At 41.2% G+C, this 24,457-nt stretch overlaps 1 protein-coding gene across 2 annotated transcripts in view; it reads right to left on the bottom strand.

Annotated features, from left to right (window-relative positions):
- LOC125705078 (polypeptide N-acetylgalactosaminyltransferase-like 6) overlaps positions 1-24,457 on the bottom strand; it is a 129,837-nt gene that overhangs the window by 70,084 nt on the left and 35,296 nt on the right. For both annotated transcript variants that reach the window (XM_048971422.1, XM_048971423.1), the window contains exons 3-5: positions 12,865-12,973; positions 4,498-4,636; positions 2,472-2,638 (exon numbers count right to left, since the gene is read on the bottom strand). In XM_048971422.1, coding sequence (XP_048827379.1) covers positions 2,472-2,638; positions 4,498-4,636; positions 12,865-12,973 — 415 coding nt within the window. The remainder of the gene's footprint in view (positions 1-2,471; positions 2,639-4,497; positions 4,637-12,864; positions 12,974-24,457) is intronic.

Genomic DNA, 24,457 nt, shown 5'->3' with positions numbered 1-24,457 from the left:
TTCATAAAACATTCATAAACATCATGTATGTAAACCTTTACATCCTAACATCCCTTAACAGCTGTAATACACATTAATAACAAACATTATATCATAATAACAAACAGTAAAATTGTATAATAATGTAATATTTGTTATTAATGTTTATTAAAGCTGTTAAGGGATGTTAGGATGTTGAGGTGTATTTGCATGCTGCTTATGAATGTTCTATGAATGTATTATGAAGGTGCACTTAATGTAAAGTGTTACCAACATTACAATAACGATTTTCAGAACCCAGCCCCCAAAATGCTAAGATACTGTTATCGCAGAAGTACCAGAGCCCCTATCTTTCTGTTGAAGAGGTCACCTTCTGAAACACTCCCCCCAGGGTGGAAAAACCCTTCAAGTGTCACCTGAGAGTGCAGGACACAACCTTTCAGTCTCTTTCACCAAAAAGCAATAAATGCACAAGGCAACAACTAATGCTTTCCCGAACTGCCTTGCACTTCCTAAAAATGTCAGAGTAAGGTAAATCCAAAAGAGGGATTCTTTCAAGTTCATTTAAAGGTTTCTTTAAAGGAGCCAGCTACAGACTGTAGGAGGACAGTGTCAGGTAATGGTTTGTCACAGTGGATGAGTGCAAACTGCTGTTTACTGAGCAGCACTGACTTAACAGAGGAGGCTGTGCAACCATTGCAATTGTGCAACAGCAAAGCCAATCCCAAGCCAGGCTGTGATGTGTTTTTCAGTTTTTTTAAATACTCTGCAGCTTAAATATGAATGTAATTTTATTGTATAGTATTTCTTAAGGCGCAGATTTTCAAATTATAATATATATGTGAATGACATGGCAGTCTAATCTCTTTAATTGTTGCAGTAATAAACTTACTTTGCTATGTTGCTATGTGATCCAATCAGTTTTACTATCATTTTACTACATTTTTACTATCATTTTTTCCCCCGAGGGTAAAACGTATGCTTAAAGTTACGTATTTCGTAATAGAGAAAGAAGAGATGTCACACGAGTCTTGGTTCCTTCAGGTCAATTGGCATCGTTTTCTGTTCTGATCAGATTCAGGATGCAAGAAAGAATGCAAAAATAAAACATAATACTATTTAGTATTTCAATTCTAACAAAACACATTTAAATGAATAGACGACTGACGATTACATTGTAAATAACAACCTGCAACTGTGGACGTTCTGTGACTCAAAATGGTTAAAATGAAGTGGCTCAGGCAACTTCATTATTATTATTTTAAACAGCCCCACTGTCCTCCTTGGAAAGATGACTCCTGGCATGGACACAAACAGGTCCCTTTCATAGTCTCCATGCACTGGGCTGCAGCCCATGCAGCAGGACCAGCTGTGGCCATCTGGAAGGGCCCCATCGAGTCCCAGCCACCCGGACACTCATCAAAAACTCTTCTCCTAACTCATAGCCTGCCAGTGCTGGGTTTCTGTCCATAACAAACAGATGTACCCGCCCAAAAGGGTAATCTGTCCACTAAAGCCAGGTCTATCTGCATGAAAAAAATTCAATTTGGAGCACAGAACCTTCTATTTTTGTCCTCGTTAAAGCTATTGGCCAGTCAACTCCTTCCCCAGAGAAATATGTTATGCCTAAGTACAGAAAATGCACGTGGCCAATTATCTATTTAAAATAATCACCCTATGAAAACCCAATAATCAACTGGAATCCCTTAGGGTGTAACGCTACTGAGCACAGAAAACCAAGAATTACAGCACAAAAGAGAATCTTACAGAGATCTGCATGTTCCCCAGCAAGTGAGCCACAAGGAAAACAAATGCAAATATATGTGTACCTGAGGGGCGGCATGCTGGTGCAGTGGTTAGCACTGTATGGGGTGGCATGCTGGTGCAGTGGTTAGCACTGTTGCCTCACACCTCTGGAACCTGGGTTTGAGTCTCCGCCTGGGTCACATGTGTGTGTAGTTTGCATGTTCTCCCCATGTCGTCGTGGGGTTTCCTCCGGGTACTCCGGTTTCCCCCCACAGTTCAAAGACATGCTAAGGCTACTTGGAGTTACTAAATTGCCAATCGGAGTGCATGTGTGAGTGACTGGTGTGTGAGTGTGCCCTGTGATGGGCTGGCCCCCCGTGCCCATAGCTTCCGGGATAGGCTCCGGACCCCCCGCGACCCAGAAGGATAAGCAGTTTGGCAAATGGATGGATGGATGTATACCTGAAACAATCTGCTAAATAGCGCTGCAGAAATGAAAGGCAAATCATTGCTGTTTAGACTCGCAATATGAGGAAAGTAAGACAGACGAGAACCCAACAAATTTCTCCCTAGAATATCAGTATACAAGTAAGCAGGCAAGTTGAAGGATAAATAAATGTAAGCAGACTGCCATGCAAAAACAGACGGTTTGCAAAATAGCAGAAGAAAAAATCAAACCCATAAACAATATTACTGAATAAAGCTAGCTACCAGCCCATTAAATAGGAGAGTGAAACAGCACCTACCTTTGTCGCTAAAGTCGTCAACAAGGATGATTTCAGCAATCAGGTGGTCAGGTGTTCGGTGAATTATGCTGTGTATTGTCCTTAGTAGGGAAGACCAGCCCTCGTTGTGAAAGGGAACGATGATGCTGGTGTTGGGTAATTTTTCCAAATACAGCTTCTGCTTGCAACTGTAAGGTGGACATCAACTAACAAACGTTACAATCAGTAGCAGAGCTCACAAGTAGCTGTACTGTATTACACGTAATTAAAAATTGACAAAAATCATTAATGAAACTAATATACAACTAATGTACAACTAATACATGATAAATTACACAATACTATAGATACATCAAATAAACAATATATTAGCGTTTCAATATAAATCAAACATATCCAGTTTGCTTTGTCAGACACTCATTACTTTGTGATATATTTGTTAAAAAAAGTAATCACTTCATCATTGTTCTGTTAGCTGACGCAGTGTGATGCAATGAAACGTGTTCATTTAGAAAGAAATATTAACGCTAAATTGAAATGACATCTCTAGATTGCCCATAGTGTCCTGTGAAGGACTTGAGGTTTATACAACATGCTTCTGGTTGCTGAGGTCGGCTCCAGGCTGTAGGCAGCTTGATATTTGATAAGCAAGGATGACTGGATGGTGCTAATACTCAATTATGAGAAAGACTGTAAATAGAGACCAATGAGAACATTATTTTGAAATGAGAGATAAAGGCTGAATAGTGTGTTTTGGGTTTCCAGTGGGTCACTCTTCATGCATGCAGATCACATGTTCTTCCTGCATCTCTAAGGGTCCTGCCCTTGGTATTTTCCCTATATCCTAAAGACAAATTGGCTGTTTCTCAATATGCATACTTGACTATATGTATTCTCACATAGCCATTTGATGTCATCTTCCATTGCCAAAGTAGAGTTCCAATACTAAAGAACAGAACTACGGAGGACATAAAAATCCCATAATGTAGTTACTGCCCTGGCCCAAATATCAATCACAAATCACCAAATACATCAGCTGCAACTTTGTTAAGGATAATAATTCCATCACTCATTGCATTCCATTTTCATTCATAGGAGGCAAGTTAGCAAGAAAGCTCTTGGCGAGAACATGAGCGTTCTTGTCTTCTTGGTTTTGAGAAACCCCTGCAATTTAGGTGAACTGACATCTCTGATGGTCCTTGAGTGCACGTCTGTCCTGGTGTATTATCAGACGTACCCTGAGATGGGCTTCAAGCTCAGTCTGATTCCTGTACTGGGTAAGTAATTCCAGGACATTGACTGAAACATACAGAGGATTTGAGATCTCCTCAAAATTACATACACGTTATTATTGCATCTGGTACATTAAGTCAGCTAAATTACACTTGTTTATTGATACTTCTACGAAAAACATTCCAGAATACTAAGCCATCCATCATCTTTAGCCACTGACCTAGTCATGCATCTGGGTCATTCTAAGATATTTTTTGGCAGTTATGAAATGAAATCGTACTTGTTAATGAAGAATCGTGTATTTTTGTTTTAAATCCTCCAACAAGTCTCTCTCTCACAGTCTCTCTCTAATTTGTGATAATCAGCTCTGGGAGTCGGGTAAACTAGACCACTCTGATTTGTCTATTATAGCAATCTGTTCTCTTAGACAATGAGTATATCATAGATATGCTAAAGATATTTGAATCCATCACTGGAAAATCAATTAAGCAAATAAATTTTATATGACGCAATGGCTCGATTGCAAGAGGACTCTGCAAAGCAGCACTAATGTCTCACGCAAGAATAATTAGGTAGCAGTCTATCGCCATCCACGCTCTTTGAAATACTGCTCATTTTAATTCACACTTACACCTAAACAGGAGTTTATCCTTTGATAACTTTATATTTGGAAATTGTAGAAAGAAAAACCATAAATAAAGCACAAGATCACAGCAACATATGGTGCTTTGACATTTAATACTTACATAATTATTAGTTTTATTGTAGTTTTTATGGTTACTGACATAACAAAAGTCTAGTACTGTCAGCTTACTTTGGATGCCGTATGTCTGGGAGAGAGCGGTCCAAAGCAATGTTGTCACTGACGTAGATGTTGAAGCCGTTTTCCTTGTATGCCGAGTCGTCCCATTCGTCCTCACTAAGAGGGTACGGCTTTCCCTGCTCTCCCTTACCTTTATGCATCATGGGAAAATAGAAACAGTTTCATTTTATAATTAATACCCTACATTCTAATAATCAAAAGTGGGCTAATCAAGGTCATCCACAATTAGAACAAGCATTTTTGCAGTTTCCTGACAAAAAAAAAAAAAAAATGCAAGGTGGCATGCAGACTCAGTAGGTAGTGCTGTTTCCTGACACTTCCGGCTTTGGAAGTCCAAACCCCGCTTCTACCCTGTGTGTGGGTCATTTATATTATTCAGAAGTATGAATATTTATCACGTTAGGTGAACTGGTGCCTCTAAAATGGCCTTTATGTCTATGTGTGTGGGTGTGTGTGTGCCCTGTGACGGACTGGCTTTTCATCCAGGGTGCGTCCCCGCCGTGCGTCCGGTGTTGCCTGGGAAAGGCTCCAGGCCACAGGAATAGCAGCTGGAAAATGTTTGGGTGAAAGAAATTAAATAAAAACAACAGCAACAACAATAATACATCATGCAAAATTAAGGTTTTTGCGTTTGTATTACAAAAAGTAGTTAATAACTGAATCCCTCTATATTGCATATGTTTGTGTCTACGCCGGCATTTTGTTTTAGAGGTTTTTTTTTTTTTTAATTAATCCATTTTTGGTAATTAGTGCTCATTACTCTGTGGCCTTTTGGAATTCATTTAATCTCATCTTCTCACCACTTCTCCTGGTGAGGGTCACGGTGGCAGCATGCCGAGCAGGACAGACCAGACCTCGTTTTCCATAGCCATATACAGTAGACTGTACTTCTTTATGGGGGACCTTTTGATATTCCCAAGTCAGCTGAGAGTTTTGGTTCCTCCGGTGTGACCTGCGCCACCCCCAGAACTTGCCCCCAGTGGGACGAGAGCGTGGCAGCTTTCTTAGGAGCTCAGCAGGTAACATCCTTGTAAGATGCTCTTCTCATCTCTGTTTTGATGTCCCATCCTGTCTTAGAGACTGTATCTGGCAACCCTCATTAGGCTAGTACTCGCAGTCTTTTGGCTGTTACCCACAACTCATACCCATTAGTGAGGATACGTCGCATCATATGGTTTAGCTTCTTTTTGAACACCATACAAATACACTATATGGCCAAAATTATTGGGTCATCAGGCCATTACACCTTCAGGAACACCATTCTACATCCATAGATAGCCCCCCGTTTGCAGCTATGACAGATGCCACTCTTTCATGAAGGCTTTTCACAAGATCCTGGAGTGTGTCTCTGGCAATTACTGCCCATTACTTCAAAAGATAATTTGTGAGATCAGGCATTGATGTTGGAAGTGAAGACCTGGATCGCAATCTCCATTCTAGTTCATCCCAAAGAAGTGAGGCTCTCTTTGGGCCAGTTAAGTTCTCCCACATCACACTGACCATGTATTTATGGACCTGACTTCTGGTCATGCTGGTACAGAAGAGGGCCTTCCTTCCCCAAGCTGTTCCCACAAAGTTGGAAGCATAGAATTGTCCAAAATGCCTTGGTATGCCGAAGCATTAAGAGTTCCCTTCACTGGAACTGAGCCTAACCCAACGTCTGAAAAACAGCCCCATACCATTATCCCTCCTCCACCAAACTTTACAGTTGGCACAGTGCAGTCAGACAGGTAACGTTCTCCTGGCATCTGCCAAACCCAGACTCATCCATCAGACTGCTAGACAGAGAAACGTGATTCGTCACTCCTCAGAACACGTTTGCGCTGCTTCAGAGTCCAGTGGTGGTGTGCTTTACACCACTTTACACCACTTCATCTAACACTTAGCATTATACTTGATGAGGCTTGCATGTAGCTGTTCAGCCTTGGAAGGTCATTTCATGAATCTCCCAGCGCACAGGTTTTGTACTGGGTTTAATGGCTCTGTCCCATGTGCCTTTTCCCTATTTAGCCAGCAGTTCCCGCTGGCCATCCTGTTTGGTTTTGCCCTAGTGTGTTTACCCTGTTGTCCGGGCTGAGCATGCAGCTTAGAAGCAGGCATCCCTTCAGTCATGAGTTACACAAAACCTTTTCTTTTAATATATTGCTTATATTTTATCCCTATCCTCTGGTATTGTTCATCTATATCTTTGCCTTGTGTCCCTGTCCCATTGTCTACCCTGTCTCTTGTTTAATTATATTCTGCTGTACTTGTGTTCCTGGTCTCTCCTACTGTAGTTAGCCTCAGTGTTTGTTAATGTCTCCTAGTCTCTAATGCTTGTTAATTGTAATATACCCCAGCCCTTCTTTCTTGCCACAAGTCCTTGTGATTGGTTTATTTGGTTATGGTTCTCACCTGTCCCGCATCTTGTCTTGTTAGTAGTGCATTTCTGTGCCTGCTTTTGTTCTGTTCCTCGGTGGTTCATTGTGGCTTTTTCCCTGTGCTGCTACACGCTTCTTGGTTATAGTAACCTCGTGTTAGTTTGTCATTTCCTGCATGCCTACCTACCCTTGGTATTGTTGTTCCTGGTGTTGCTCCTTGCCTTATTTTAGTTCTGATCATTCATTTGGAAATGCTACATGGATCATCCCTCCTTTGTCATGCTGCACAATAAGCTTGGTGCTTGTGGCCATTGGTCTGAATGAAATGCCTGAACTCAATGGGCAGGCGATATGTCTCAATAATCGTGTCTAATAGTGTATTGATGATAAAACGATTTCCTGCGATCCAAATCATTTTTAGTATTGTTTCTGGCTTGCGTGTCGCCTGCGAGTTTCTGCGATCTTTTGGCAAACTCCAAAAATATTCGCGAATAACCGAAACAGAGAAAAAAAGTTTAAATCATCAAAGTTATGACTGTCAAGGGGATCCTGTATTTTGGGTTCTTGCCACTTATGATCTGTTGCTAAAGTGGCACTTTACTTGACCCTCACCTTTCATCCTATGGATGGCGAAAACCATAAGATGGGTTCTTGCCATTTTTGGGTTGAGCCAAAAGTAAGAAGCCAGTAATGAATGAATAATACTACGGCAATTGGCATATAATTCACATGAAACGACATATAGTAGATGCACCGTAGGATTTTCCCTTCTAGTCTTATTTGGCTGAAAAACTACATGATTAGCTGAAGTTCATTACAAAAAATTAGTTATTAGTACAAATAGAGGTCAAGATAAAATGTCTTGACAGACCAGTGAGCCACAAGAACAGCTTTAATGATCCTTGGAATCAGAAAGTATGCTGGAGGGATGCAGCACCATTGTGCTGTAGCAAATTCATTTGTTTAAATTGCTTGTGTCATTTTAATTTCTTTGCAAGACGAAGATGTAACTTTGTCTGTAAATTGCAATCCACACCATAAAAGTAAAACTTTCCCTGTTGAAAATTTTGGCCTCAAGCCTTTCAGTAAGCTTCTCTCGGCCTGTGCCACAAATTTAGTCATCTTACGGTCAGGGTTAAGGAGGACTTCTCTCTCCAATGTAACTTTTCTACTATTCAGTAGAGCACAGCATGTGTGATTTGAACAAGAACACTCACAAAACTCACATGTTATCCGTGCCTGGAAAAATCCACTTGGAAAAACTGCCTGCTTTTGTCTTGGAGTGACATATACAGTCAACTGGTTAAGAGTTACTCATATGCTTTGACTTAAATCGTCAAAAACAGACTGGCACCATGCAGCCAATGGAATGCAAAGCAATGGGTGTTTAATAGTGCCACACCAAGGGGACACAGCTACACTTGGGATTGCCAGTCTTGCACTTATCCATTCTCTGAAAACATTCAGCTAACTAAAAGCATTAACAAAGTGATAGCTAAACACAGGCTAGGTTTCATAACTGGGTTAACACTAAGTTCAAGCTATGATTGCCAAGGCTACAAATGAACATCACTAATGTGCTGATAACATGCAGCTCTTCCTGACCTTCCCTACCGGGGACACCACGGACTGTTCGGATCTCTGCATTGCTGACATTGCAACTTGGATGACACATCATCACCTCTAGGAGAACATAACACTTCCCCGCCTGCCCTACGATTCACTATGACATCTAAGTACAGCTTGAATCATCTCCATCAAGATCCGCTAGGAACCTAATGGTATTGATAGATGGCATGGTCTTGTATTTCCATTCTGTATAACATCCTGAAGATCAGGCCTTATTTGTCAGAATATGCAGCTGAGCTTCTAGTCCAGGGACTTGTCCTCTCACGAATAGACTAATGAAACTCCTTACTGACAGGGCTACCAGCTTGTGCTGTCAAACCGCTATAGATGATCATAAATGCACCAGTATGTCTGGTATTCAATCAGCCAAATGGTCTCATGTTACACCACTCTTTGTCTCTTTTGAAGTTCAAGTCCTCAGCTTTCAGGGCCATTAACGGAACAACACCCATTGGCATTAAGTTCCTAATCAAGAGCCATATCCTGTCTTACCCTCTTTGATCAGCAAGCCAAAACTGCCTGAAGATCCCTGCACCACGCAGGACATCTCACTCCAGATGTTTCTCATGTGTGGTTCCTCGCTGGTAAAATAAGCTATGCATTTAACTTTGGTCATCAGAATTCCTGTAATCCTTCATGAACTGCCTTAAGTTGAATGTCATCAGGGAACATTTCAGCTAGACCTCCACCCACTGACCTCCTCTGTCTCCATCTATGATCCATTAGATGGTCTTTTGCATATCTTGGATGCTCTGATATTTATCACATCTTTGATTTGAGTAGTTCTGCTCTTGCTATGCTCGAAACATACTGCATAGCTCTTTCTCTGCTGCCAACCTATTGGTCAGCCGTTGGAAGCTCAGCCAAGCTGCACTTACCTGTATATTGTATACCCTTATACATTACTTAATACAATAATGTCTGCAAAATAAATGTAAGTGCACCAAACTTCTCTCTCCCGCTGGCTCAAAATGTTTATAATGCGGTATGTTCATAGACATAATTATGTGCACTGCTTACTGTTTTATGAAACTAAAGAAATTACTAAAAGCATTACACTGCAGTGCGTGTGTGGTGTCAGGAGAAATGTTGCCTGATTTAGGTTTTCATTAGGTGGAATACTTTATATAATATGACTAAATATGGGTTAGAAATCCCAATATCCTTAGCATCACAAAATACACAACAAAATCGGCGCTTTCTCTCTTCACGGCTTCTTTGGGTCCTATAAGCGTACCTGATCCTGCCGTGTTCTAGCAAAGCCACACTCAGGAGTGTGGAAAAAACTTTACATCCTAGCATTAGTCCTTAATTTGTAGATCAGAAGGTGCCGGAACGTGAAAAGGATATGAGAGTGGAGGGGTAATGAGGCAAGCGCAGGTCCCGGGAGGTGTGCAACACGCAGTGATGAAAATATTAATATATTTGTATGTATGTATGTATGTATGTATGTATTTTTAAGAATAAATCTAAACTAATAAAAAATTATCTGTAAATTAAAATATAGATTTTATTTATTTTTCATTTTATGTTATTGTTTTTGTTTTTCTTTTAACCAGACAGCTACTGGATCCACTCAAATAGCTGCCGGAAGGCAGAGAGGTCCTGGAATGCATTACTGCAGGATCCAGCACGAACTAAGCACCGGCTAGCATCTGTGTGTTGAAAACATGTTACTGAAAGTGACCCAACGTGATGAAATAATGCAACACGGTTTTGAATGTTTCAACAATTGCACTGTGTCTCGGAAATGTTTTCCAGAAAACCTCTACACAAGACAAAAGCTATTACCCAGACTCAAATTTACCATATTGGCTGAATGGCTGAATTATTGGCTAACCCCAGGCAATATGCATCACTGCCACCATGCTGATATATCGTCCACCATAAATCAACGCGGGGTACAGCTGGTGTAAGGGAAGCATTTCGCCGCTCCAAAGCTGCCTATCAAAAGAGTAAAATGGATCGGTCGCTGCTCCATTTATCTGTATTTCAAGTGCTGCGTGCAAAATTAACAATTCTGGCATGTTGTCTATTTCCCACCTCCAGACAAATGGGCCTTAAATCCCCATACTCCCTCTTCTCATAAGTGACCTTTTATGACGTGACGTACGCCTACATGAGCATCGATTTTTTTTTTTACAGCGTACCACAGATTTCAACATCTTACTGTATATTAAAAAGTTTGCCTGGTTTGTCCTTCACATATTCTTACTCATCCGTTCATTATGACCTGAAGCACTGGTGAGGCAGCGGCTGCAGAGCATCTCTTCAGATTAAGGCATTAACCTCAGCTGGAGCCGAGAAACTCCCCGCTGCTTTCATTATGCGCATCTCCGGCCCCACCCCCAAATAAATGCCCGCTCTTTCTCCTCGTCCTCGTGTCACGACTCTGTCTGCCAGCTTGCCCAGAGAAGCTCTAGCCTTCCACATGCTTTTTTCTCATTTGGAGGAATCATCGATCCATTTCTAGCAGCCCTGGTAAATCAATCCATCCATCCATCCATCCATCCGTCTTCTGTACCCACTTGTCCTAATCAGAGTTGTGTGGATCCAGAACCAGTCATGAAAGCTACAGGTGCAAGGCAGGGACTAACCCAGGATGCGGCAGCAACCCATCACAGGGTCCACGCACCATTTATACACACATTCACACCGACGGACAGTTTGGTAACTCCAGTTCACCTTTTGGACTGTGGGGGTCAGAGAATTCAGACGAAATCCCATGATGACACAGGGAGAACATGCAAATTCCATGGCCTGGTTGCAGAGGTGTAAGGCAACAGTGCAAAGCACTGCACCACCAGGCTATCCAACCATCCATCCAATTATTCCATAAATGAAATAAATATAAATATACAGATGCTCCTCTACTTACGAACGAGTTACGTTCCGAATGGCCGTTCTAAACTTGAAATGTTCTTAAGTCATTATTTAACATCATTATAAGGGTATACGCAAGTACTAAGAACTAGGATGCCGGGAGTACGTGCGCTACGCTGCTGTGTGGCGGGAGTAGTGGCCAGAAGTCTTACTAGGCGGAATTGAAAAAAAAAATTATGTTGCACACAGGAGACAGGAGCCCAGCAACACAATTTGGACTTACAGTCCTCTTCATTCGTATGTCTGAAAGTTCGTAAGTTGAAAGTTCGTAAGTAGAGAAGGGTCTATATCTGCTTTTATTTCATCATTGCATTTCATTGCTTATCCAGTACAAATTTCCATGAAGCACAGATCACACTGAACTGTATATCAGATCATCACAATGCTCAAGCACAAATGCGCTCATTCACTCACACGATGACACACTAATTAAGAGACTGTATTTGTTTAACCGCATGTTTTTGGAATGCAGGACGATACCAGAGTATTTGCCAAATCTTTCCATTAATGCCTTAAAGGAACACAGGTATCCTCGTTCTGTATGTAATGCAACATTAAATTAAAATAAGCCAGTAATAACATTACAATACCTCAGATTTGCATTACCTGATAATTAGAAGTACAGAATGTTCAATTCAGTTCAATACAATTCAATTTTATGTGTACAGTCCTTTCTCACAACATTACATCGTCTCAAAGTGCTTTACAGCATCCCCTCCAGTGAGTAAGCCAGAGGCGACAGTGGCAGGGAAAAACTCCCTAGAAGGAAGAAACTTTGGGAGGAATCAGACTCAAAGGGGGAGCCCATCCTCCAGGGGGCAGCAGAGGAAGCCCTAACCCTAACCAGACCCAAAGGGGGAGCCCATCCTCCAGGGGGCAGCAGAGGAAGCCCTAACCCTAACCAGACCCAAAGGGGGAGCCCATCCTCCAGGGGCCGGCAGAGGAAGTCAAATTAACAACGTCCCAATTTATATGCTCCAGTTTGTTACGTCCGGGAGTAAATGTGGCATCACTGGCACCAGGGCAGGCAGGAGAGACCTCACAGGTAGCACAATGTCACAGACAGTAGAATGTCACAGGTACTACAATGAACTAGATTCGTGGTTCAACGCTGAATCAATTTTGGACAAAATCAATATCTGATGCTGATCAATTCTATATGGGAAAAGAAGATAAATACAAACTGTAGTAAATAATCATGTACTGTACAGTACATGTAAGGACCTAATAATACTATCATCAAACTGTGGTACCAATGGTACTAGTCAAATGCAAAAGCTCCTGATAGCCATTACAGTAAATTATATGTTTAAAAAAAGTTCTCTTGTCACTGGTGTCATAAGTACAGTGCAGTGCCATCTGACAAATACTTGACAGTATTGCTGTAGGAAATGTGACTTGTGGAGCTATAACTGCTGAGGTGCAGTGGATGGGAATCCAGTGTGACACCTGAGTCCAGTGACAGCGTAATGATTCAGTTACATACCGACACGCATCTCCTCTCTCCTCATGCTCTTGTTGTCATGCCAGTCTTTCCTCTTCAGGCCGTCAGTCCAGGGGTAAACATGTCCTTCGTTCACGCCTAACGGAAATCCCTATGGAGGAAAAAAATGATGGAAATATTTTGAACCTGCAGCAGACATCGGTTTACACCTAAACTTCATTGTGGATTCATTCAAGACAGTAAATCTACACTTGCAGGCACATGAAAAAGGGTATCAAATTTTACGTGAGGGAAAACTGGAATTAATTTAAAAACTGCCCTGAGAAGCCTCTAACTTTTGCTGTAGGACAAATCTGATGTCGCACTGAATCATAAGCAAGTTTATTTGTTGGGTACGTTTGTTGGACACTCCACACATACACAGAAAGTGCTAAATAACTCCTTTGTTTTAATATTTTATATAGAGGTATCAGATACTCTGCAGCACTGAAAGAGTAATGGTTCTGAGACATGAACTCAAGGGATTCAGTTAAATTTACTGCTGCATGCTTATAGCACAACAAATACTTAAGACAACTTCTGACATTTAGCTTTACTTATTACATTCATATTCCAGAATTATTATGTAAGGTGGTAACTCAATGGATGGACTCAACACCTCACATTTAGACGTCTACTAGAGCAGGTGAAGTTGCCAACTCAGCTTTGGATATTCAGCTTCCACCTCTTCACCTGGGTTTTCTTCAAATACTCTGATAACTAGGCCTGGGCAGGATCTCATTTTTCATACCATCACGCTGGCCGGTCGTTATACCAGGGGTCTCTATCTCCGGTCCTGGAGAGCTACTATCCAGTAGCTTTTATACCCTACCTGACTTCCAGTGATCTACACCTGTTCCTGGTATTTACCTAAGAAGAGAGGTGGCCCATTAGAAGCCAGGCAGGGCAGAACACCTACTGGACAGCGGCTCTCCAGGACCAGGTTTGGAGTCCGCTGCGTTGTAGCATGGAATACAGTATTCTGACAGTATCTTCAAAAGCGACGCTACCTTGGTATTTTTTAAGTCTTGATGAGAAAATTTGCTGCATTATCATGGAGGACTTCACCCCATTAAATTAAGATTTAAAAATACTGTGGCATTCCTAAAATACTGTGGTATACCCAAGATATCACATTACAGTAATATCACCCAAGCCTACTGATAACCTCCGGCATGAAAAAAAAAAAAACATACGTCTTCTCAGTATAAGTGGCATCTCAAAATTTCCTTTCATAGGAATGTGTTTGCATATGTGCTTGGCATCGCTTCCAAGGCACCCCTCCCCCCACGGCCATGACTAATGGCCTAAATGTAAATGTTGCCCAAAAAAAAAACGGGTAGATAAAGCACTCCTCTCTCTCTTTTTTCTGCCTCCGGTAGATCAGTTCTTCGAGTGTATCTGGAATGCTGCAGAATATCTTTAAAAGTCTGTTATGCCCTATAATTTATAACAAAAGTTAAATTTTGGAAAGTTGCTGCAGCTGTTGAAAGCAATCTAATTACTATAAAAGTTGATGACATTTTGCGCAGGACGCTAAGTCAACATGTTGTTTTTCTATCAGTGATGGTACTGATCTGACCCCTTTTAGTCATTCTATTCTTATTTCTTCATTTCTAAGGTCTTGAGATCTGCTAAATTCTTCAATTAACGCCACCTTTAAATCATATTTATGGTTATTTCATGCATAATTGTCCTCTTTTCACAATCCGGGCCAAGGCAACCCTGGCTCCACACACCATGATGTCATACCCTACGACTCCCCACACCATGATGTCATACCCTACGACTCCCTACACCATGATGTCATACCACATGGCTCCCTGGCTCTACTGAGGAGGAATAACTGCATATGTGACAAATAAAACTTTGAAACTTATAAAAGGACTTATGCCACCATGCTGGATTACGAATGCAGACTTATAAGACAGTGCTCCACATCACAGATCTTTATGCTACAGCATCAAACACTCACCCACTCTTCACAGCACATAGTCAGTAAGGGATGATTAGAAAGTTAACAGCACTGTGACTTCAGTTTTTCGGCTCTCTTTTTCAAAGACTCAGGCAACCGACATTCTGTCACACTCAGTAAGTCTACCTTTGATAAAACAAGAAGGAAAAGGAGACTTTCCTCAATAAATCAGAACAACTGCAGTTTTCTCTCACAGTCCAAAGACAGGCAGTTAGGTGGATTGCTGTCTCTAAATTGCCCGTGTGTATTTTTGTCTCAGTGCATGCCCTGTGAAGAGCAACAACCCTGTGCTAGGTACGCCATTAGAACATAGTGAACATGCAAGGATGGATGGATGGATGGATATTTTCAAGAGACTGCTACACTCCCTATATATACAGGAGTCATAAAAGAAGGGGTCATATGCTGAGCTTGCAGGTAATCTAGGACAAAACAGAAGCTCAACAAACTCAACATGTTATCCCTGTATTTCCTTTGGAAGTTTGTAGAACTGCAAAAACAGTTATCGTTTCAATGTGCTTGCTCACCATGGTTCATCTACATTTCAAAGCCATCTATTCCACAACATAAACACAAGCAATCATGGACATTCATTACACCTAAAGATGTACAGGACCATCCCCCATGAAAATCTTAAGTCATTGTAAAATAAGGTGTATTTGCTCTGTCTCATCTGTCCCATCACATTAGGGTCTCTTTACCTACACAAGTCAAATATATTAAACTCCCCACACCATGATGTCATACCCTACAGCTCCCCACACCATGATGTCATACCCTACGGCTCCCCACACCATGATGTCATACCCTACGACTCCCCACACCATGATGTCATACCCTACGGCTCCCCACACCATGATGTCATACCCTACGACTCCCCACACCATGTCATACCCCATGGCTCCCCACACCATGATGTCATATCCTACGGCTCCCCACACCATGATACCAGGAGTAACACTGGTGAGTCTCTCTACAACATTGGCAGGATTGCTCCTCACCCCACATGCACACACGATGGTCATCTGTGTTAATGCAGAACTGAGATTCATCACTGAACATGGTACAACGCCACTCGTCATCAGTCCATACCTCCCGGTTATGGCACCACTCCAAACACAGCTGTCTCTGCACTGGTGTTAACGGCAGCCTATGCCTGGGATGCTGAACCCGTAGTCCGGCTGATCCTCCCTTGGCGTGGTCTGCCTTGGGTGACCGGAACCTTCATGACGTGTGTGGGTGCCCTCACGTGCCCATTGGTTCCAACATCAGGCAACTGTAACATCTGCATGCCCCACATGCCGGTGAATTGCACGATACGACCCCCCCAGCCTCAGGCAAACCCACAATGCATCCTCTATCAAACTTCAATCTAATGCGTGACTAGACCTGCCAGCTCCTTGCAAATCAAATTATTTACATACCCATTGCTGGTCTGCATGTGTACCAAATTACAGCCCAATCGGACCATTACTTCTAGATGCTTAACTTTTTTTGTCACCAAGTTTACATTAGTAACAAACATTATACTGCTTGTTATTGTAATGTATTGTGTTGTCAACATACATTAAAGTTGTTAAGGTATGTTAGGATGTTAAGGTACAATTACATGATGCTTATGAATGTTCTATGAAATTATGAAGGTGAAGTGTTAACATTTAATCAGTACAACATGCTTGCGTTATTCAAAATTTTAAAAGCTCTTTTTTTTTATTGCAAAGAAGCAGGGAAGCGTAGCGAGAAGGTTAGAAGAGGAACATCTCTCGGAGCAGAATTCAGCAGTAAAGATGACAATGTGACAATGTTTGTCTGACAAAGTCAATGAGCAGAGGAACACCTGCTTCCAGACAGTGATAAAAGTATGACAGAGGTACAGTTCTGTGGCCTGACTCCGTGTCAGACCTCAGACAGGCTGGCATCCCGAGGGTAAGGCTCCTGCAAACTGATCCTTAAAAATGTTAAGCGCTTAACTCTTGGCTTAGGATGATGTCATTCTTTCACCAAATACATAGTCAGTTAGACGAATTGTATAGGTGATTCCATCTGCTTACTGTTTACAGTCATTGTCTAATTTAAATTTCCTTCTCTAAATCTGCTGCTTCATTTTCATTTCACCAGCAGTTCCGATGCTCCTTCAGTCCATCCCTTCTTCTCTACCTCTCTTTTCCTTTTGTTTAAGAATCCAGGATGCATTAGTTCGTAATGTGACTGCGGGGTTGGTCAGCAGGACCAACTTTGCAGTATTCCATGCCTTTCCCTCCACTGCGCACATCTATAGTGTAAATGAATATGTGTATTTGTGTATATATTTTGTGAATAGTAATTGTCGTAACCTTTTTATCCCTAATCCCTATTTTAAAATGCACCACACGGTCACTACAGTAGTTATTAAAACAACTGGAGTTATTGTTCGAAAGAAATGTCTTGGTTCCCCTAATGACAAGAAAAGCAACTTTTTCTCCACAGTGGCAAAACTGTGCACAAAATATATCTCGAGACAGAGCTCCCACACATGCATGGTGTTTGCATTACGCAAATCAGTCTGATGTGATGAATGAATATGTCGAGCGAGCCCATTTTCCCAGTGCCACAGCTAAAATGCCAGCAAGGGAAGACGTCCCATAGGTTTAGCATCAGCTCCAGAAACATAAACGGCTCGACTCGTGGATGTTCTATGAGAAACAATGAGTGTGGCGATGCTTGCAAGGAGCTCCCAAGGCAAGAAATCATTAGCAAAGAGCAACAGTGGGTGGGAATGCATAATCTAGCATGATGACACAAGACGTCTAAGCAATGAAAAACAAGAAGGCAACCGATTACTAGTCAGTGCACAAGCAGTTACACTGGTGGCCAAAGCTGTGGAAACACTTCTAGTTTTTAGAGACTGCAGAACTTTATTCAACTGTTGTTACAGTTGCTTATTTAATCACCTAATGTGTGATATTTGTGACATTCTTCGATTGTTTTTAAACATTACCGCTAATATTCGTAATATAGTAATTTTTAGAGCGTAGTACCTATTTTGGCCACTTTAAAACAGTCTACTAACAAGACACCAGTGAGATAGCCCAGTCTGCAGAGCACATAACCACTCTTCTAATCTTATATTTTAGCTTTGCAAGCAACAGACAGACTACGAGCAAATGACTTAACGGGGAGAAATGTGATATCATCATATCAGACGACATTACACATATTCTCAACAAACTCTGTACTTTGAGGTTTCATTGAAGATGGCAATGAGCAATTGCTGATCCGAGGCTACACAGTGGATGGGTTGTACCATGCCCTCTTCATCACTGATTAGTGTAACCAAAAGGGAACTGATGAAGTAAGTACTCAAATTCTACCCTCTGTCAACGCTCATTCATAGCATGAATTAGGACACATGCGGACCATAACATACTGTAGGTGATTTATATGCCAACCATTTACATGTCTGAACTTAAATCAAAATGTTAATTACATAAATGGTGCAAAAAATACCAATTACAGATCTCAATGTTATTGTGTATGAGACCATTAATAGATATTGATTTGGTATTCAGAAATCCTGAAACGCATTATCGAATTTTGTATTAAAATCCTTGCTTTAAAGACATGTACAATTTTCAGGTATATAGCAGACCTGAATTCATGAATTTTAAAATGTGTGTCTACAAATTTTTTTTATATCATATTAAACACGTGGCTCCATCCATCCACCGTCAAAATGCTTTTCCCGCACAAAATGCAAGTGCCTATCTGAAGCAGGACAGGGCACAAAGGCGACGTACACCCTGAATGAGATTCCTGTCATGGCTGGACAGCTGGCCACGCCCACCTAGGCAGAGCAACAGCTGAACCCACTTCAGGTGGATGTCATCGCTGTATAAAAGCGATCGAGTCAGGAACAGAGGCGCAAAGTATTGTTGCCATTACCTTTAATGAGCCTTACCGAGCACTCTTTTGTCTTTCGTTTCTCTCGCCTTCCTTGCCTGTCCCGCCTGTCCCGCCTACCTCGCCCGCCTGCCCTGGATCCCTCTTCTCTCTGACTCTCGCCTGTTCCTGCCTCTCATCCTTCCTGTCCTCTCGTCTGGTGTGTTGACGTAGGACTGACCACCCTGGCTTCGGACCCCCTTTGACCGTACAGTACCTGACTCCGTCTCCAGCTCTGTGTCTTGGTTCGGTTGTTCCGGACTTCCTAAAAGACCCACAGTCTCATGAAAACTGGGTCTTGTCTCCTGTCTCCGCAAATTCCAGTGACAATTCCAGAAACACACATTAACATACAATGGGTAATTTAACAATGCCAGCTCGCCTAAAAACACAGTATTTCTGGACTGTAGAAGGAGAGTAGAATACCCAGAGGAGCCCTACACAAACGCAAATAGGCAAGTTCCAATTGCATTGTTTTCGTCCATCCATCTTCCAACTACTGCATTGATTTTACACGTCAAGTATTTTAATTGTTTGAATGGGTAAAACGGGAAACAATTAATGTGGCGTGTCTCTCTGCAGGTTACGACTCTATACCCGTGACCAAAAGGCCGCTGGTTCAGATCCTGTGGTCGTCAGAATGATTCCAGTGTTGGGTCCTGGAACAAGGTCCGTAACTCCTGTTTATTTCAGGGACGCAGAAACTTATAGGTGTGTCTCATGGAGAGCAAAAGTGGATAGGTGAATAGACAATTAAAGTACCTATTGTAATAATGTTCGACCTGTGTTTGGAAGGCTAGAAACAATGCAAAAACTAAATGAAGTAAATGTAACACAGCAGAGCTCATCATCACCATATCATCTGGCCGTATTCCCGTTTTACCAATTTTTTTCTCTGTTTTGTCTACTCATTTATATATGATTGATATCACCATGTTAATTTCTTGTCTTAGTCCCAGTCCTGGAATTTTATTGTGACTAGCTCCACCATATATGGTTGTTTCTTAAAATGTTCAAGATCACCAACCAATTGTCTAAATTCAGTGACAATGTGCCCCTGCCATCCGCAGTTTATCGTCCTTAACTGGGACTCATCTCAGCTCTGTAGGAAAAGCATAATCAAAGAGTAACAGAAAGCAACTCCCAGCAGCAAGATCTATAGCCTGCTGTGAATATAAAGTCTTACATCAATTGATTACATCTATTGAAAAAGTGTTTTATAGTTGGGCCTCGGAAATAATCAGTTTGTTACAGTTTATGGATGACGGTACTAAACTGAAATCTAATCAAGCTTATGGAAGAATGTACTTATTTACCTCCTGCTCCCCTTTTAAAAATGCTTAACACACCTCATTATAACTTCCTCATTCTTGGGCGGAAGGCAGGACAGCTAACTGGAAGAGTTTCAACAGCCCAATAAGCTATCTTTATCCAATTGTATGTGAGTTCCCATTTACACTAAAAATAGCTTATTGGCCCAAATCTCTGAAGTACAATACATGCAAAAACATGATTCCAAAAGCAGGTCCATGATTCAAACAGTGAGAACCCTTTCAAAAATTGTACAAAGATAAACTAAAGATTCGATCCTCCCTTACAGCAGGTAGCCCTGCCTTGTGCCCTGTTCACCCTGGGACAGGCATGACCCCCCCCCCCCCCCCTCCCAATAACCCTGGCTAGGATCAGCCGTTAGAAGATGAAATAATAGCTATTATAAAAATGTAAAAATTCTACATCTAAACGAACCCACAGTACTGTAATTACAACATAATATTCTCACACAGACACACATTGATTCCTGAATTACTGTATTATCCTTTAATCATAGCATTAAACAACTCATAGGCAAATGTGTCAATTAAAATCACCAAATCGATCCATTTTCTGTAACCACTTGTCCCATTCAAGGTCATGCTGGGTCCAGAGCCTGTCCTGGACACTATGAGCGGAAGGACACACACACCACCCACAATTGGCTAATTAAGCTCAGCATGGTTTTTGGACTGCGGGGGGAAACTGGAGTACCTGGAGGAAAACACACAATGACACGGGGAGAACATGCAAACTCCGCACACATGGGGCCATGGAGGAGGCTCGAAGCCGGTCCAGGAGGTGTGAGGCGACACTGCTAACCACAGTGCCAACCATGCCGCCCTCAAACTCCAACCTAAAATTCTATGCAATAAGCTTCTAAAATAGCCAAAGCTATATGCACTGTCCTGGCTGGGCACAGGCCGAGGCTTGGTGGAGGCATGGTGGCACGGAAATGCTATTCCTCTGGCAGCCTGGTTTGTACGCTTTCTATAAGCTCCGTCTGCCAGCTGGATAAAGGACGAAGTCGCATGCTATAATAGTATGTTGCAATAGTCTAGACGACAGCTGACCAAAGCCTTTGCCAGCGGCTTCGTTTAGAGCATCCTGAGTTATGGGCTGATCTTTGAGATATTGTACCAGAGGCATCTGAGGGGCCAAGTTTCAGCTTCTGTGTGTTAGGAAAAATGAAATTCCTGCCAAACAGGACACCAAGATATATGAAAACTGCCTAAGGTGCTACATTTAACAAGTTTAAGGATGACAGAGGTTATCTCAGCTTACCTATACCTATTTTTCGAATGTCTTTAAGTGTGAAATCGGTATGTTACATTTAAATTTTATTACATTTACTGATTTAAATCTGCCTTTCTCGGGCACTGAACACAATCTAGGGTAAATCGTTACATGTCACAACAGTGGAGCACCACTGGACTGGGAGATATACCTTGCACTAATCTGGTGCAGTGGCAAATAAATAAACAAATGAACTAATCAATCAGTTGGTTGGTTTATCAATCAACCAATCAATCAGTTAATAGCTCATGCACTGAACATCCACTCAATCTCCTTTTCCATAAGCAAAGCTCCACACTAAGGTGCAGCATTTTCCAACCACTCCAGCCCATATTATATAAGCTGTGACCATGCGTGGTAATGCTAAAAATCGCCATCTCATAGTATCCTTTTCATAAACCTCATTTGCTACATTGAACTTGAATAATTGCTCTTAGACATCACATACAGCATGCAATGATTTGTAAATTAAAATTGATAATGGAATGTGACCAAAAGACTAATATAATTCACATTATCGCCCCAACCTGAGATTATAACAAATAGAACGTAAAAAGAACAAATAAAATTCATTTCTCGATTTCTGAGCAGAATCGCTTAATTATTGTGGGAATTAAAAAATGAGGAGTAAAAAAAATATATATGAAAAATGATTGCAATGGGTTTCAAAACCCAACACCAAAATCCTTACTTATTTTTATAGTGTATGTGTGTGAAAGTGTCACCTTGGGAAAGAGTTAAGAATAATCAAACAGAATAATCACATTTCTAATAGTAATAGTCACAGGGACAATTGTTGACAGCCCCCGGGGGAAACAGTCTTAATTACTTTCACTTACTTTTCCTTCTGCCTTTGCCACAAATCCCCCAAATCCACATAATTCCTGAGCTTTTCTGGTTTGACAAATTGAATCAGTTAATAGCTCTATATGACTGACACCTGGGAGAGTCATTACAGGACGTATGAAAGTGTCAGTGAGGCTTTTCAGTGGAAGTACAGTACTGTATCTCGCTATGATTATAAAAGGTCTAACATTTAGGTTAGCATTTTTTATCTGACAGTTCTGTATTTGTTCTCTTAAGTGGACAGTTGAGTTCAAGTACTTGGAAAAAAAAAAAGCTCGTTCGCATTCTATTCTCAGTTTCCTACCTTGGCACATAAATTCTAACATGTAAGTTCAGGTAATTTCACACATCCATAAGAAATTCATAAAAAAAAAAATCTCTATATCCAAACTGTCATAAATCCAAAAAGGTTATGAATACGCCAAAATATTTACAAAGCTGAGGAGCCAAAATTATGCTTTGGCAGCATACAGCCCAAGTATTTTTTTGTTGTTTTTTTATAATTCACAAATCAATTACGAAACGCATTGTGTGTGCTGCCACCGTACAGCAACAGTTTACAAGAATACAAGAATGGTAAACAACCCTTAAAGAACTAGTTGTACTGTACAATGGCATTAAATTATATTGTTTAATCTACATTGGCATTGACATTGTTTCAATTTCTGGATCAGACTGAAGAAAACAATTTAAATTTCATCTTTACAGCACAACAACTATTTGAAAAAAGTGGCAACGTATGAAAATAGATCAGTTTTCAGTAATTCTAAGGAATGCTTTATGTTGCTACAATTTAAATTCATCTTCAGATGACTAGATTTCTTGATTTTTTTTGTCTCCCTCTCTACTATTTGTGCAAATCTAACTCTCATTAAAAATAATAATTGGTGATATATATTTTCCAGAAGGGGAAAACAGATCTTAATTATCAGAAATTCCAAAGGAAGGCCACAACAGCACAAAATTATGCATTTTGTTTATTTTTTTCTTCGTTCTGCATTTCTAATATGCATGTCCTGTATTCTGTAGAATGTAAACAAAAAGTTTGTTTTTCAGTCAGGAGAGACAAATCACCAGACTTACACAAAAAAAATTAAACAGTGTCTGGATCCAAGACGTTTGCCCTATAGAGAAGGGAGATGTTATTTAAACAAACAGGCCCAGTGCACTGTAACAATATCAATAAAGTAGGGTTTTGCGACTGGGCGTTACTCGTCATGCAGTTTGTGTAAGTTACTACTCTGTGCTTCGTCGTCTGTGCCTTGTTGAATACACCATGATTTATGTAGCTTATGCGTTATGCATAATTATGCATTACTTAGCAAGCAGCGAGCTAAAATACAAAATGCCTAAATATGATAATCTTCTTTTAGGTCAACAGAGTCTTTTTCCTTAATTATTATCGAAATAAAGGCATATGAAAGGCTCGCCAATTACATCATCTCGCTTTGCACATCAATGAGGAGAGCACAGGTGTGGAAAAACGAGGCCGTGTCCCTCCCAGCACAGAGCGGACGAACCTCACACTTCCAGCTCAGTCTGCGGGGAGAGCGGAGCAGCAGTGAGCGGAACCGTTTTCCGGGCGGGCGCCGAGTAAGAGATGAGCAGGATTACAGCGCTGTCCCGGGCTGCCGTGCTGAGCGCCTGCACTTGCTGAGTGGCTGGCATGCGTCCGTCCCAACGCGTGCAACACGGTGACCTCGGGTTGCGGGCAGGCGTCTGTGCACAGCAGCGCTAAATCAAGGTGTCTGATTTTGACTTACATTACCCTTCAACCTGGGTAATAGGGCCTGATAACAAAGATTGCAAATGTGCATGGAAAAATGATGAAACACTGAGTGGAATTACAGAGCGAGGAGCAAGTGCATTTATTTCACACGGCATGTTTATAATGCGATGCCTTCCTCGCATATTTAATAAAACCGCCAAAATTGAGTGTATAGTGAAGGTAAACATATGAATTCATGATAAATGGATAAATGAATGAACGGATAAATAATCAGACTGGCAGACTGTCACAGACAAATACAAAAAAAATATTTTTTCCCATCTCTCTTTTTGACTGGAACATTTCAACAAAACCGGAGGACAAAACAAATACATGAGGAATGTATCATTTGTGAAATGCTGTATTACAGCTATAGTTATTTAAAAATTATACACACAAATTAGGCAGTGATCCGGGTCTGACACACTACAATGTTGTTGGCTTGTTGATGGAACCACCTGACTGTGATTTTATCATTTAAT

Source organism: Brienomyrus brachyistius, chromosome 12 (genome assembly GCF_023856365.1).
Source record: "Brienomyrus brachyistius isolate T26 chromosome 12, BBRACH_0.4, whole genome shotgun sequence".
In the NCBI taxonomy this organism is placed as follows: Eukaryota; Metazoa; Chordata; class Actinopteri; order Osteoglossiformes; family Mormyridae; genus Brienomyrus; species Brienomyrus brachyistius.
The sequence above is the reverse complement of the archived record's forward strand: the minus strand, read 5'-3'. Positions and strand labels throughout refer to the sequence as shown.